This window comes from Salmo salar, chromosome 15 (genome assembly GCF_965601325.2).
Source record: "Salmo salar chromosome 15, fSalSal1, whole genome shotgun sequence".
Lineage (NCBI taxonomy): Eukaryota > Metazoa > Chordata > Actinopteri > Salmoniformes > Salmonidae > Salmo > Salmo salar.
In genome coordinates this window covers 91,560,463-91,574,799 of record NC_138305.1, presented here as the reverse complement: position 1 = coordinate 91,574,799, position 14,337 = coordinate 91,560,463, and the positions used below count along the sequence as shown (strand labels likewise).

The 14,337-nt window shown below is 41.8% G+C and overlaps 2 protein-coding genes and 1 non-coding gene across 3 annotated transcripts; 1 reads left to right on the top strand and 2 right to left on the bottom strand.

The window, feature by feature from the left end:
- Window positions 1-5,514: 5,514 nt before the first annotated feature.
- On the bottom strand, window positions 5,515-8,252 carry ppdpfa (pancreatic progenitor cell differentiation and proliferation factor a). Its single transcript, XM_014146672.3, has 4 exons — window positions 8,080-8,252; window positions 6,386-6,567; window positions 6,047-6,140; window positions 5,515-5,877 (listed from the first exon to the last, which is right to left on the bottom strand). The coding sequence occupies exons 2-4, from the start codon at window positions 6,516-6,518 to the stop codon at window positions 5,751-5,753; spliced, it is 354 nt and encodes a 117-aa protein (XP_014002147.1). The 5' UTR covers window positions 6,519-6,567; window positions 8,080-8,252; the 3' UTR covers window positions 5,515-5,750.
- A 466-nt stretch (window positions 8,253-8,718) lies between these two features.
- trnae-cuc (transfer RNA glutamic acid (anticodon CUC)) lies at window positions 8,719-8,790 on the top strand. The gene has a single exon. It is a non-coding gene; the product is annotated as a tRNA-Glu (tRNA).
- A 557-nt stretch (window positions 8,791-9,347) lies between these two features.
- LOC106572500 (tumor protein D54) lies at window positions 9,348-13,946 on the bottom strand. Its single transcript, XM_014146731.3, has 9 exons — window positions 13,809-13,946; window positions 13,205-13,320; window positions 12,819-12,967; window positions 12,317-12,364; window positions 11,524-11,625; window positions 10,918-10,944; window positions 10,016-10,060; window positions 9,649-9,697; window positions 9,348-9,531 (listed from the first exon to the last, which is right to left on the bottom strand). The coding sequence occupies exons 1-9, from the start codon at window positions 13,819-13,821 to the stop codon at window positions 9,448-9,450; spliced, it is 633 nt and encodes a 210-aa protein (XP_014002206.1). The 5' UTR covers window positions 13,822-13,946; the 3' UTR covers window positions 9,348-9,447.
- Window positions 13,947-14,337: the final 391 nt, after the last annotated feature.

The window sequence follows — 14,337 nt, the reverse complement described above, 5'->3', positions numbered from 1 at the left end:
CTTACTATTTGTATTACGCAACTTATTCTCCAGAGTTCATTCTTTATAACTTTATGCTTCTGAGTTTCCCAGAAACGTGTGGAGGTGACCTGAGTGGTAGTTTACTGCCAGGAGCCCTCTGTTGTTGTTGCGTAAAGACGTAACTGAGCTTATCAATCATCAGTCACTTCCGGGATCTCTGTGTTTATGTTGGAATTTCACATTGGGACACGTGAAAATACTCAATACATGATCCCAGTGTGTACACATTCTCGCTGCGTTCAGAAATTGGTGGCCCTAACCACAAACCAACTGAGACAGTGATACAAACAATGTTCTTTCCTACTCATAATACTTATAGGTTACTGGTTTATTCTGTTTAAAGGGTTAAAGGGGAGAACATCCTGACCTTGGCCTTGGCTTTAGCCTTAAACCTAACCCTAACCCTTACCCTAGCTTCATGTCCACATCCCAGTTCCATCCTAACACTCACCTCAACCCTAACTCTAACCCAAGCTTCATGTCTACATCCCAGTTCAACCTAACACTAATCTCAACCCTAACTCTAACCCTAGCTTCATGTCTACAGCCCAGTTCAACCTAACACTAATCTCAACCCTAACTCTAACCCTAGCTTTATGTCTACATCCCAGTTCAACCTAACACTAATCTCACCCCTAACTCTAACCCTAGCTTCATGTCTACATCCCAGTTCAACCTAACACTAATCTCAACCCTAACTCTAACCCTAGCTTTATGTCTACATCCCAGTTCAACCTAACACTAATCTCACCCCTAACTCTAACCCTAGCTTCATGTCTACATCCCAGTTCAACCTAACACTCATCTCAACCCTAATTCTAACCCTAGCTTCATGTCTACATCCCAGTTCAACCTTAACCCTAACCCAAACAAATCATATCAACATTTATTTGTTACATACACAGTTTAGCAGATGTTACAGCGGGTGTAGCAAAATGCTTATGTTACTAGCTTCTAAATATGCAGTAAAATGTCAAACAAGTACACAAATAATTCATAAAAAATACAAAAAACACCCAACCAGAGTAATATTAACGCTGTGTCCCACTCCTAATAGAGTCCATGTTACTGTAATATTCTGTGTGATGTGGAGAACCCCGTCATCCCACATCCCCTCCATTCCTCCACCTCCCAACTCTACTGTGAAAGTTTGGAGGCTGCATTCTAGCTCAGTAGATCTAGTGCAGCTAGATCTACTGCAGCTATGGAACCCTGACCTGTTCACCGGACGTGCTACCTGTCCCAGACCTGTTGTCCCAGACCTGCTGGAACCCTGACCTATTCACCGGACGTGCTACCTGTCCCAGACCTGCTGTTTTTAACTCTCTAGAGACAGCAGGAGCGGTAGAGATACTCTCAAAGATCGGCTATGAACAAGCCAACTGACACTTACTCTTGTGTTACTGACTTGTTGCACCCTCGACAACTACTATGATTATTATTATTTGACAATGCTGGTCATTTATGAACATTTGAACATCTAGGCCATGTGCTGTTATAATCTCCACCCGGCACAGCCAGAAGAGGACTGGCCACCCCTCATAGCCTGGTTCCTCTCTAGGTTTCTTCCTAGGTTTTTGCCTTTCTAGGGAGTTTTTCCTAGCCACCGTGCTTCTACACCTGCATTGCTTGCTGTTTGGGGTTTTAGGCTGGGTTTCTGTACAGCACTTTGAGATATCAGCTGATGTAAGACGGGCTATATAAATACATTTGATTTGATTTGATTTAGTGGGTCACAGCTCAGACTTGGCCAGGCAGCTGCTATAGGTTTGCCCCAGATTCCCCTTATATCACTGAGCCCATGATGAGGGACTGTCTATCCGGGACTACCGGGCCTGCTGCCACACAAGGCCCAACCTGAGACCACATATAAAAATGACATCTGAACCCACTCACCTTTTACCCACTTTACGTAATGTCTGTTTCTCTGTCGGTTTGTCTTTACCTCTTGCCCTTTCATACGGTAGTGAAAGTGATATTTGTGTCTCTCTATCTCTCGACCCCCCCCTCTCTTTCTTTCTCACCTACTGTGCTCCCCTAAACTTTGAGCAGGGTAACCTACAATATCCTCTGTCCTCTGAGGTAAAATAAGGAGTGCCAGTCACAGCACATGCTCGGACCATGCGTGTGCTGGATGCGAGATTCCCATGTCTGTAGGTGTGCCAGATTTAGAGACTGGAATATAATTAGAAATGCTAAGTCAGGAACAGCAACAGGGAGGGCAGGGGGAAGGGGGCGTTGAGTGTATTTGTTGAAGGTTATGGTGTTTGTTGAGGCAATGGTATTCAGGTGCTTAGTCTTTAAATCACACATTGACACAGGTCAGGTGCTCTGAACAATCTTTGTCAGTCACATGTTTAGTTTTGTTCCAGGTTATTGTTTTTGAACCCGTTTTAAACTGTTAATAAGGATTGCTCCTACTGTTTTTCTGGCCTGTTATGTTCATTTCCTGTGATCCAGTGGCTGAGTAAGATAAGTTCAAGATTCTGTTCTTAAAGCTCTCCCGGTTGTACAGTGGCTTCTCAAACCGTATTTTTTTCTGTTTAGTTTCACGCTCAGTCTGCAAAACAAAACAACTACTCTTTTTTGGAGATTGTGTATATTTGTACACAGATTTGGTGTTGGTTAATCCGGTTCAAGACACATGCACCTGCTCTATCAACTCCAATGTTGACAGATTGTTGATTCCTCTCCAGTTATAGATCTGTCAGCATGGCAAGAACATGAAAGTGTATTGTGCATGCGCACAGAATATCTTCCATGCATAAATGAAATGCTTAAGTGACCGCAATAACTATTTGGTGCTATACATATCACACTGTGCATCACGACATGTACTGCAGGCTATGTCACAACATGTAACATGTATATACAGTTGAAGTAGGAAGTTTACATACACTTAGGTTGGAGTCGTTAAAACTTGTTTTTCAACCCCTCCACAAATTTCTTGTTAACAAGCTATAGTTTTGGCAAGTCGGTTAGGACGTCTACTTTGTGCATGACACAATTCATTTTTCCAACAATTGTTTACAGACAGATTATTTCACATATAATTCACTGTATCACAATTCCAGTGGGCCAGAAGTTTACATACACTAAGTTGACTGTGCCTTTAAACAGCTTGGAAAATTCCAGAAAAATGTCATGGCTTTAGAAGCTTCTGATAAGCTCATTTACATTTACATTTAAGTAATTTAGCAGACGCTCTTATCCAGAGCGACTTACAAATTGGTGCATTCACCTTATGATATCCAGTGGAACAACCACTTTACAATAGTGCATCTAAATCTTTTAAGGGGGGGGGGTTAGAAGGATTACTTTATCCTATCCTAGGTATTCCTTAAAGAGGTGGGGTTTCAGGTGTCTCCGGAAGGTGGTGATTGACTCCGCTGTCCTGGCGTCGTGAGGGAGCTTGTTCCACCATTGGGGTGCCAGAGCAGCGAACAGTTTTGACTGGGCTGAGCGGGAACTGTGCTTCCTCAGAGGTAGGGAGGCGAGCAGGCCAGAGGTGGATGAACGCAGTGCCCTTGTTTGGGTGTAGGGCCTGATCAGAGCCTGAAGGTACGGAGGTGCCGTTCCCCTCACAGCTCCGTAGGCAAGCACCATGGTCTTGTAGCGGATGCGAGCTTCAACTGGAAGCCAGTGGAGAGAGCGGAGGAGCGGGGTGACGTGAGAGAATTGACATCATTTGAGTCAATTGGAGGTGTACCTGTGGATGTATTTCAGGGCCTACCTTCAAACTCAGTGCCTCTTTGCTTGACATCATGGGAAAATCAAAAGAAATCAACAAAGACCTCAGAAAAAAATTGTAGACCTCCACAAGTCTGGTTCATATTTGGGAGCAATTTCCAAACACCTGAAGGTACCACGTTCATCTGTACAAACAATAGTACGCAAGTATAAACACCATGGGACCACGCACCCATCATACCGCTCAGGAAGGAGACGCGTTCTGTCTCCTAGAAATGAACGTACTTTGGTGCGAAAAGTGCAAATCAATCCCAGAACAACAGCAAAGGACCTTGTGAAGATGCTGGAGGAAAGAGGTACAAATGTATCTATATCCACAGTAAAACGAGTCCTATATCGACATAACCTGAAAGGCCACTCAACAAGGAAGAAGCCACTGCTCCAAAACCGCTATAAAAAAGCCAGACTACGGTTTGCAACTGCACATGGGGACAAAGATCGTACTTTTTGGGGAAATGTCCCCTGGTCTCATGAAACAAAAATAGAACTGTTTGGCCATAATGATCATCATGATATTTGGAGGAAAAAGGGGGAGGCTTGCAAGTTGCATGTTGTGGGAAGTTTGTGGAAGCCTACCCGAAATGTTTGACCCAAGTTAAATAATTTAAAGGCAATGCTACCAAATACTAATTGAGTGTATGTAAACTTCTGACCCACTGGGAATGTGATGAAAGAAATAAAAGCTGAAATAAATCATTCTCTCTACTATTATTCTGACATTTCACATTCTTAAAATAAAGTGGTGATCCTAACTGACCTAAGACAGGGATTAAATGTCAGGAATTGTGAAAAACTGAGTTTAAATGTATTTGGCTAAGGTGTATGTAAACTTCTGACTTCAACTATATGTAGCCTGTATGTACGAGCCATGTCTACAGGTCTCTTTTGGTAAATAGATTTCATATCAATGAGAATAACTTGTGTAACTATACAGTAGGTTCAATTAAATGGTTAACTACAGTAACTGGGAGTAAACATTGTTGATGACTTCAGTCAGTGTAAAGCTAGTGAACTCTTCCCATTAACTCCGTGCTTTAATGAACAATCCTGAAAGTGTATTTTATTGCATCCTTGTTGATATAATTAAGTGTTGACTCCACCATGCCAATATGTTGAGATCATAGAAAGACTGTATCAAAAATATAGTTGACATTCACTTTTATCCCCAAGAGATTGTGCGAAACAATGTGAATGACCGCAGTAACGCAGAATGTTCCACAGGTGCTTGATCTATATTTCAGAACAGAACAGGTGTAATGTATTATATAAGCCATCGTCTTTATCAATTAGCTGTTGCTAATCACATTGCAGCCTAACCGGGTTCATTCCATTCAGCAAGTACATCAACACTGGCTGGCAGCATGTTGTAATACAGATACTACACATCAGTAATGACATGAACAAACCTGACAATGGAGTTCTCAGGATTGTTATCGGGTTACATATTGTGGATGACAGAACTGCTCCTTCTAAAGTCTGTCTATCCCCGATCATCAGAGCCATGGACACTTCATATGTTCAATATAGTGGCTATGAGTTATAGGAATATTCACTCTTGTTATAGAAAGTAAGTTATTATAAACTACACTTTCTCACTAACTAGGCTAATCAGGGGAAATAACTAGAGAGCAATTTCTGCCCTAATCTTTTCTGTGTGTAAACTTTAAATAAACTAAAATATTAACAAAAAATTTATCAAATAAAATATTTAGGGACTTATTTAATACAATTCAAGAAAAAAAGTATTAAATACTTTGATTTATTTAACAGCAAAAAGCATGATATCAGACAGACACTGGGGGAAAAAACATTTTGTTTGGCTTTTTTAGTCTTTAATTATAAAAAGATAGAATATATTATTTATAAACAAAGAGGGAGGAAAAGCAGCCTCCGTCACTAAAAGGTAAAAAAAAAGTAGTCTCCGCTGCCTCCATCTCCATGGGGTGGTGAGGAGTGGGATGTTGGGTGTTGAGAAGGAATTAGGAGGGTGGTGGGCTCCCATGTTCCATCTTCCCAGAGTCGCTGCTTTCACTGAGCTGCCTCTTCAACACCATCTCCCTGGCAATACAAGTCACCTGACCGTTGTTCACCGTGTATGTTCCACTCCTGCAACAAGAGGGAAATATTGTTTAGACAGAGGTACATGGCTACAATTAGGCCTAACAACTGGTTACTCAAAATTAGACATTTTACAAAGAAAGGAGAAATCAAGCACAACATTTAAACCATGCATGGATGTGATCCATTTATGTGACTCTTAGGTTAGTGAACTCACTTCTGTTCAGATCCAACCATGCTGCCAGGCTGGTTCTGTTTGTTTGCAAAGAAGAAAGAAGACCACCAGTGACCAGAGTCCTGTCTCTGCAGACCTGAGAAGAATAATACAAAAGGAAGATTAGGAACCTGGTCAGATCAAGTTGCACGGAGAGATAGAGGATATGTTCCTAATTAAAGGCATTTGTCAGAGTGAGAGTTGTCTGAAATGGCACCCTATTCCTTACATAGTGCACTACATTTGACCAGAGCCCCAAGGGCCCTGGTCGAAAGTAGTGCACTATATAGAGAATAGGGTGCCATTTCAGAGGCACTGTTGCAGTTATCTGATCATCTGTACCTGGGGGGTGTGGAATGACTTCGCCAGCGTACTCAGAACTGCCACAAGAGCTGTTGCTAGAGGTGGATCCTATGCGCCTTCTGTAGTAATCATGGGTGGCGATGAGAGAGCCGGTAGATGGAATTGCTGCCATTTTCTTCGACCTTTCCTTCAAAAACGCTCAAAGATGGAAGATGGGAAACCTTAGGGAGAGAGAGGAAAGGAGAGAGAAAAGAATGGGTTATTACGAGTGTGGAAACAGGAACCTTGCAAGCAGAGGCAAGTGATACTGGGATGAGCCAAATAATATTGTCTACCATGTTCTGAAAATAACGGGACAGTGCGCGGCCGGGTTTGCAGGTATAATGTCCCAACTTCCGGGAACCTAGCCAGGAAACAGAGTGCTGTGCACCGGCTAGGTGCGTGGCAGGCCTCAACACTGGGGCTAGCCGCTACAGGACCTCTAAGGTACTGACTAAGCCACTCGAAAAACAGAATTAGCAGTAAGCAGGACTATAGAGGAATCAAAAACCTTTTTCTAAGAGAAAGGTTGCCAACAGTTCAACTGTGGTAAACACTCACACTGACATCTCAAACACTGCAGTGGAATGAAACATGCCAAAAATGTGATTTTAACCAAACTACATTACTATAAGCAAAAGTGAATAGTTTACTGAGAAGCAATCTCATGATTACATGTTCAATGCTAAGTCAGTTCTATCATGTCCAAACCGGTCCAAACAGGACAGAAGCTCTAGTCCAGATGGCTGGGGATTGCCAGCCTAATTCTCGTCTGTGCTACGTAGGCGGTTGCAAAAAAAACATCTCAAGGATAAACCAATTCCCTTCACACAGTGGAAAAATAAAGTTGAAATAAATGTTTACTGCTGTGGGGCACATTAGATGTGTGTGAATGTGCATCTGCATTACACATTATATTCATACTGTTTTACTGTATTCTAGTCAAGGCTCAACCCTTATAACTACTGCTGTACACACCTTTTATATTCATATACTGTCCAAACTGTATATACTGTCCATACTGTATATACATATATATTTATATTCCGGACTCCGACATTGCTCATTCTGATATTTTTTGTATGTGTGTATATTGTTAGGTATTAGTGCACTGTTGGAGGTAGAAACATAAGCGTTTCGCTGCACCTGAGATTACATCTGCAAAGTATATGTACAGACCAATAAAATGTGATTTGATTCATGCCAACAGGGTCTGTGCTATCCCAGGTTCCTTGGGATGTCCCTACCCTATTGAAGTTGAAATGTAAAATGGTTAAGGTAAGGGTTAAGGTTAGGTTATGGTTAGGGTAAGGGTTAGGGTTAGAGTAGGGAAGTCCCAAGGATCCTGGGGAGCAAAGACCATGCCAGCAGAAATACAATTTAACCTCACGTGCAGCACAATAGACAGTGGCACCGGCAGGTGCATGATAAACAACAGACCATCCAGATAAAATGTAGATGCAAATTACATTATTAAAGACAATGTGAAATGTGCATTTGTAATGATTTGTGCCAGGTAAAAATATATATCTATAATTTAGTACCATAGCTCTTTCTTTAATAGGTCAATATATAGGCTGGAAAACACATTGTCCATTATTAGACAATATAGGTTATACAATTGACATTGAAGATGGCATAGTCAGAGGACCATATTGTTTGCCTTAATCTAAAAGCAATCAAATCAATCTTACCTTTTTATTTGGCGTTGGTGATGCTGAAAAACAACAAAGGATTGAGGATGAGGGTCGGTTGGCAAAGATCAGTGAATTACACTAAAGGACTATTATTGCCTATTTGTGGGTATATTCTCTGAAAGGACCCTTCAAGGTCTTTATGGTGTGGTTCGTGTAGGAATAGGCAGGCTACTGAAAAGCGAAAAGCAGGTAGCTTTATACAGTGGAGGATATGACGCCTACTGGACGAGCTGCTCATGGGCGTGGACAGGGCACTTTTATACAGCGTTCGCACCAGGCAAGGCAAGCACAAATATGCGTTGCAATCAATGATATCACAATCATTGGTTGCAATGCCCTTGCCACGTCAATTCTGTGGAAACAATAAACAACACGAAGAACTGAGCATAAGTCAGCGAACTTTAACGCAGTGAAAGTTCTGATTCACTGTTTTAATTTGGTTTTCTAGCTATGGCGTGGAATTTTGCATTTAGGAATGAATCATAACTCTAGCAGAACATATGCCATGATGTCCTTATCATAATTTTTATTTTCAGTGTTTGTAAGATGATTGGAATCAGACTAGTGTAACAATTGGTCCTAATATCTTCGGATGTTCAAGGTAAAAAACGATATTGTATTCATCGTTTTGAGCCTTCCCTGGTGGTCTAGTGGTTAGGATTCGGCGCTCTCACCGCCGCGGCCCGGGTTCGATTCCCGGTCAGGGAACTCATTTTCATTTTACAAAAATGACTGTCACTGTGAAACAGCAATAATCACGTTTATGTATCTCGTTATGCTAACCGTAAGTTATGTTATCCAAAATCATTACACATGAGACCAGACCACATCTAATACGTTTTAATAAAAAATTCTCAAAGTACAAAAATACTTCACTGTACATTTGGGATTGTTATGTTCTTAGAATGCAGTAGCAGGAAATAAGCTAACAGTACTATTTTCCTTCAATCAACAGGACAATATAAATATCTGGATATTGGAAATACTATTTAACATTTTAAATGAATGAATGGTTGGAACCAACACTGACAAAGATATACAAAATGCATTACTCCTATCTCACAACTAAAGCTACATTCTATAAAATTGTAGAAAAACATTTGTACCTTGATGACATTCAATTCACAGTATGACATTTTAAATCTCTCCCACCCCACTCCAACAACAACAAAAAAGTTAAATATCTCTGCATAGCCCACACGGAATCCATAGAAACTGTATTTGGTCATTTATTCATTCATCAACATCCTACAAAATGTTTAATGTCTGATGGGGTAGTGTGGACAATGACATCAGGTGAAAGTGATTAAGGGAGTATACTGTAGTAAGATTACAGATGGAAGAGGGAAAATTAGGTGGATTATGTTAGAAGGAACCACTGTTCTGAGATGGGCTTCTGCCAAACCCAGAGACATTTCCATCATTCCCTCGACTCCCAGACACCTTGTTCTGTGTGAGAGACAGGAAACAGTAGAGAGATGAGGAATTGAATATCAAAGACGAGACAATACAGTATTTTCTGTTCTTTGTGTTTGTTTGTGATTGTGAGAGAACACAGACACTAACCTTCACGCTTCCCACCATGTCTTCAAAGGACTTGAATGTATTGGAATGTCTAAGGCAGAAAGATAAATTATCTCTAAAACAATGGAAATCACTTTGAGGTACAGTACCATTTCAGGTTAAACGATTCACTGAAAGTAAATCAAACTAAATGTAACTTTAAATTAAACTTTTTTTAATTGCAGCATTAATGTAATTCTAATCTCGTTCACCAGAGTCTTCCTCCCCAAGCGCTGTTCGCAATTAGCCAGGGGACGAGGTTAATATCATTCAAATGTCATCCACCGCCTATGGAGGTACTGCAGGAAGTAGTAGTAGTGCAGAATTTCAGGGATGTCAGAGAGTGAAACAGGCGTGCCCAGTGTCTTACCTCATACTCATAGCAGGCACACTGATGGAGTGGCCCAAGGAGGGGCTGGTGTTTCAGAGAGCAGAAAGAGAGACAAAGAGAGATGAGTAAGAGCAGTACAGCATGTAGTAGGACAGGCCTACAGCAGTACAGCATGTAGTAGGGCAGACCTACAGCAGTACAGCATGTGGTAGGACAGGCCTACAGCAGTACAGCATGTAGTAGGGCATGCCTACAGCAGTAGAGCATGTGGTAGGACAGGCCTACAGCAGTACAGCATGTAGTAGGGCAGACCTACAGCATGTGGTAGGACAGGCCTACAGCAGTACAGCATGTAGTAGGGTAGGCCTACAGCAGTACAGCATGTAGTAGGGCAGGCCTACAGCAGTACAGCATGTAGTGGGGCAGGCCTACAGCAGTACAGCATGTAGTGGGGCAGGTCTACAGCAGTACAGCATGTAGTAGGGCAGGTCTACAGCAGTACAGCATGTAGCAGGGCAGGCCTACAGCAGTACAGCATGTAGTGGGGCAGGTCTACAGCAGTACAGCATGTAGTAGGGCAGGCCTGCAGCAGTACAGCATGTGGTAGGACAGGCCTACAATAGTGCAGCATGTGAGCAAGAACAATAGATAATATCAGTAGCAGCTTAATTAGGTGAAGGGTGAAAGGTCAGCAACATTAACATGCATCTATCAGCAGTTCACTCAGGTCTAAACGAATGCAACACTTCACTCAGTAGTTAGTTAGTTAGATTTAATTAGTTATTTTAGGTAGTTCACTCAGGTCTAAGGTAATATAGTATTGCAGGGCTGAGGAGCCTGGCTAAAGCTAATGCAACAAGATGTTTCATCATCACAAAGCTTCAGAGGTGAGACAATCTGGTGCAGTAGACTGGAGGCCAAGGCACTCCTACTATCCTTACCGAGGTGGGCTTGGCAAAGGCAGTGCTCTATCCGGTAAGTGTGCAGCGTCACAGGAAAGAGATGGGGATAGAGAGATGGGTCAGATACAGTAATCAAGAGGCCACATGGAGGTGTAAATTGGCAGTGCGCTGTATGAGTGTGTGTGTGTGTGTGTGTGTGTGTGTGTGTGTGTGTGTGTGGGGGGGGGGGGGGGGGGGGGGGGTTGCATCACATCGGTAGCTACCCTTTACACAGGCTCCATTTAAAGGCTTTGTAGGAACAGTACAGTAGATAAACAGATATTGTTGCCAACTAAGACAGGCTGATCTGATTGGATTAAGGCTGTTGTTTTCTTCCTGGCATTCATAAACAGGTCCGCAAGAAGAAACCTTTGTCCTCAACAAATGTGTCCTGTGAAGATGAACTGCATGAAAATAGCTGAATATACAGTATTTAGCTGGATTAAAAAGATGGATGGATAATTTAACGGATTAAGAAAAGAGATGATGAATATGAAGGGTGGCCCCAATGGTGGACAGATGAGTTTTAGAGGTGGTAAAGGAAGTGGAAAGAATGGGAGGATGTATGGGAGGATAATAAAAGAGTCAAGGGAAGGCTGAGGGTACCTCATTTCTCCCAGTCTCCTAGTGATGGCCACACCCATTGTGGACATGGCAGCAGTGCTGATCTGTCCTGCATGAGAAATAGTGTCATGGGTCATCTTATACCTAGAAACACAGAGAGGGAGAGAGTGTTGACTATATGAAGTGCCAGGAGTTTTTTTTTATTGTTGAAAAGGGCAATTCACAATCAAGATGTCACTGAGGTACTGTGTTCAAGTACCCAATAAGTGGTATTCTATTCATATATCGACCACATCCTCACATTCCTTAAAGTAGGTTTAGAATTGGAACAACAAAAAGGGAAATCTCTGAGACAACGTCACAGTGACGAGCTCCGTGCAGCAACAGCAGCAGCTGGACAAATGGAGTGAGCATGGATGGACATTTACATTTGAGTTATTTAGCAGACGCTCTTATCCGGAGTGACTTACAGTAGTGAGTGCATACATTTTTCGTACATCATCTTCACGCCCGTCCTAGTGCAAATAGCCAGATACCCCCACCCCCTCTGTTTTCACCAAGTGAAGTGCTTCCTCCCTGGCCAGGCCAGCCATAACCTGTTGTGTTAATGCTACTGCCAGTGTTAAGACAGGCTATTAGACAGGCTATTAACAGGCATCTGATCCTAGTTGACCTTAAAATCCCATCAGCTGTCCCCACATATTACTTGTTAGTTGACATGTGAGAACAACAACACTTTTGGAAAACCCCATCTTGGTTAAATCAACATATGGACCTTTATGTTGTATTATATGATATAATGCATATGAAGGATGTAAACATATTAACCACTCACGCGTTAGATTGGCTGATGTCCTCCAGAGTAGCTGAGGCGGTCAGATATCTGTAAAAACAGAGGTAGATTATCATCTTGGAGAACACTAAGTACCGAACATGAGTGTGCCTTTCAGGAGTACCCAGCAATTATCCCGCCAGGCTAAAACAGGGTCCAGTCGTTGCATGCTTTTCCACAACATTCTGCCAGAAATAATAATAGCTACAATAGCTGCTTTGGCAGGCATGGTTGTTGTTTGACCTTTGCCCAACTTTTACTCACATTAGGTCAGAGTCAAAACCTCCCTGGTTCATTTGCAAAGGCTCTTCATTAGTTTGAAATCTATTCACAGTTTTGGAATGCCTTCAATTCTGATACTATTCTGATGCTATATCTGATGTATTATTGTCAAGCTCTTTCTAATACCTCAGGTTACTCTAAGACATTTTTCTGGTGGTGGTGATGGTGTATAGGTGGTTGAAGCAGCGTGACATCATGATGGCATCTCACAGGAAGTACTTACATGTTGGAGGTTTGGACTTCATGCCAGCCTTTGGACATGTTCTGTTTAATCTCACTGAAGGGGCCCATACCCAGCTGCCTCTTGATGTCCACCACATATTTCTCTTTGGCCAAGAGCACCTGCCGCAATGTCTGCATCTCATCCTCTGTCTGAGCAGAACAAAATGACAGAAAGGTTTACCTTCAAGGAACCAGAGGTAATAATAATTGGATTGGAAATTATTCTATTACTTGTCTTTTTCCATTAATTTGGGTACAATACTAAATCAAATCTTTACAAAGTATTATCCTAAGAGACACATTCATCATACATGAGTAAGACAATGTTTGACAACATAAAGAATGGGACAAAATGGCAACGTTGGACAGACACAGAGAGAATAATACCTTTGCTAGCTCCATCTTTAAATCATCCTCATCCTCCTCTGATAGACCGTTAGTCAGACCATTTCTTGATATTCCAATGGAAATGTTCCTTGGTGAAACATTCTCCCCACTGCAACCTTTTAAAAGAGTATAGATGTTACTGTCTGAAATGCAAACCATAGATGCTTGGGCATACATTTTTGATCAGTTGTTGACATTAATTACAGTAGCTACTGGCCATTCAAACATACAGTTCATCTTCATGAAGTAAATCATCTTCATGAAGTAAATAATACATTAATGTAGTCTAGTCATGAACGCCACGTTACAAGGACAGGCTGAAAATGTCCTGAACAAATGTGTAGCTACATCATGTAGGCCAGCCACCCTGTTGACCCAGTACGTTGTACTCATTTTCGCCCAGTGCGCTGTCCATGGTAATGAATTATATGGCTACCTGTAGATCTAACAATAACATTGCGTGTGGCCAATCACGCATAGCAGTAGAGGCTAGGTAGTCTAATATAAAGTATTGTATCTCGCCGCGTGATTCTGAGTAGGATGTCAGTTGGTAATTAAACAATTGAACAATCTAGACTTAGTAAATTAAATGCAACCGACTTACCTTGCCTATTCATGATCAGCAGACGTATGAAAAACTCAGTTTCACCCGGTACGTATTTTCCGTGTTCAAGCTAACGTTGCTCTTGCTAAATGGAGTCCAATCCCTACTCGTCGATACTAGATCTCTCAAATGCTTCTCTATGCTCAAATTCAGCCTCACGCAATGGTTTACATACCTAAGCCATTTACAGAAAAGAGAAGAAAACACTATAATGTAGTCTTATTGGAAAAGTAATGTTGTTTATTCAAGAGGAAAAAGCAACCTGTAATTATGAGAATCAGAGTTAATCTTCCGCACGTGAGAGTGTGTGTGGTAATGGGGAGTGCGCTCCGGTTAGGTAAACAAATAATAGGTATTTGTATACAGAACATGCGCCACATTGATCATCGATGCTATTTTACAGTATAAGCTACTTTCCCAATTCATGTTGTAAGAACGTTGCTGCTAATGCGGGAAACACAATTTGGGCACCTGTGCAGACTGCTGGATCTTTGGGAAAATATCCATCAGGTGGTAAAATGAGTGAGGG

Coding starts and splice junctions, on each gene's coding strand:
- LOC106572500 (XM_014146731.3), bottom strand. Junction 12,968..13,204: donor TAAAGATGGAGCTAGCAAAG/GTATTATTCTCT, acceptor TGTTCTGCTCAG/ACAGAGGATGAGATGCAGAC. Junction 9,698..10,015: donor GTGCCTGCTATGAGTATGAG/GTAAGACACTGG, acceptor TTTCTGCCTTAG/ACATTCCAATACATTCAAGT.
- ppdpfa (XM_014146672.3), bottom strand. CDS start 6,518: ATGGCAGCAATTCCATCTACCGGCTCTCTCATCGCCACCCATGATTAC. Junction 6,141..6,385: donor AGTCATTCCACACCCCCCAG/GTACAGATGATC, acceptor TATTCTTCTCAG/GTCTGCAGAGACAGGACTCT. Junction 5,878..6,046: donor ATGGTTGGATCTGAACAGAA/GTGAGTTCACTA, acceptor CTCTTGTTGCAG/GAGTGGAACATACACGGTGA.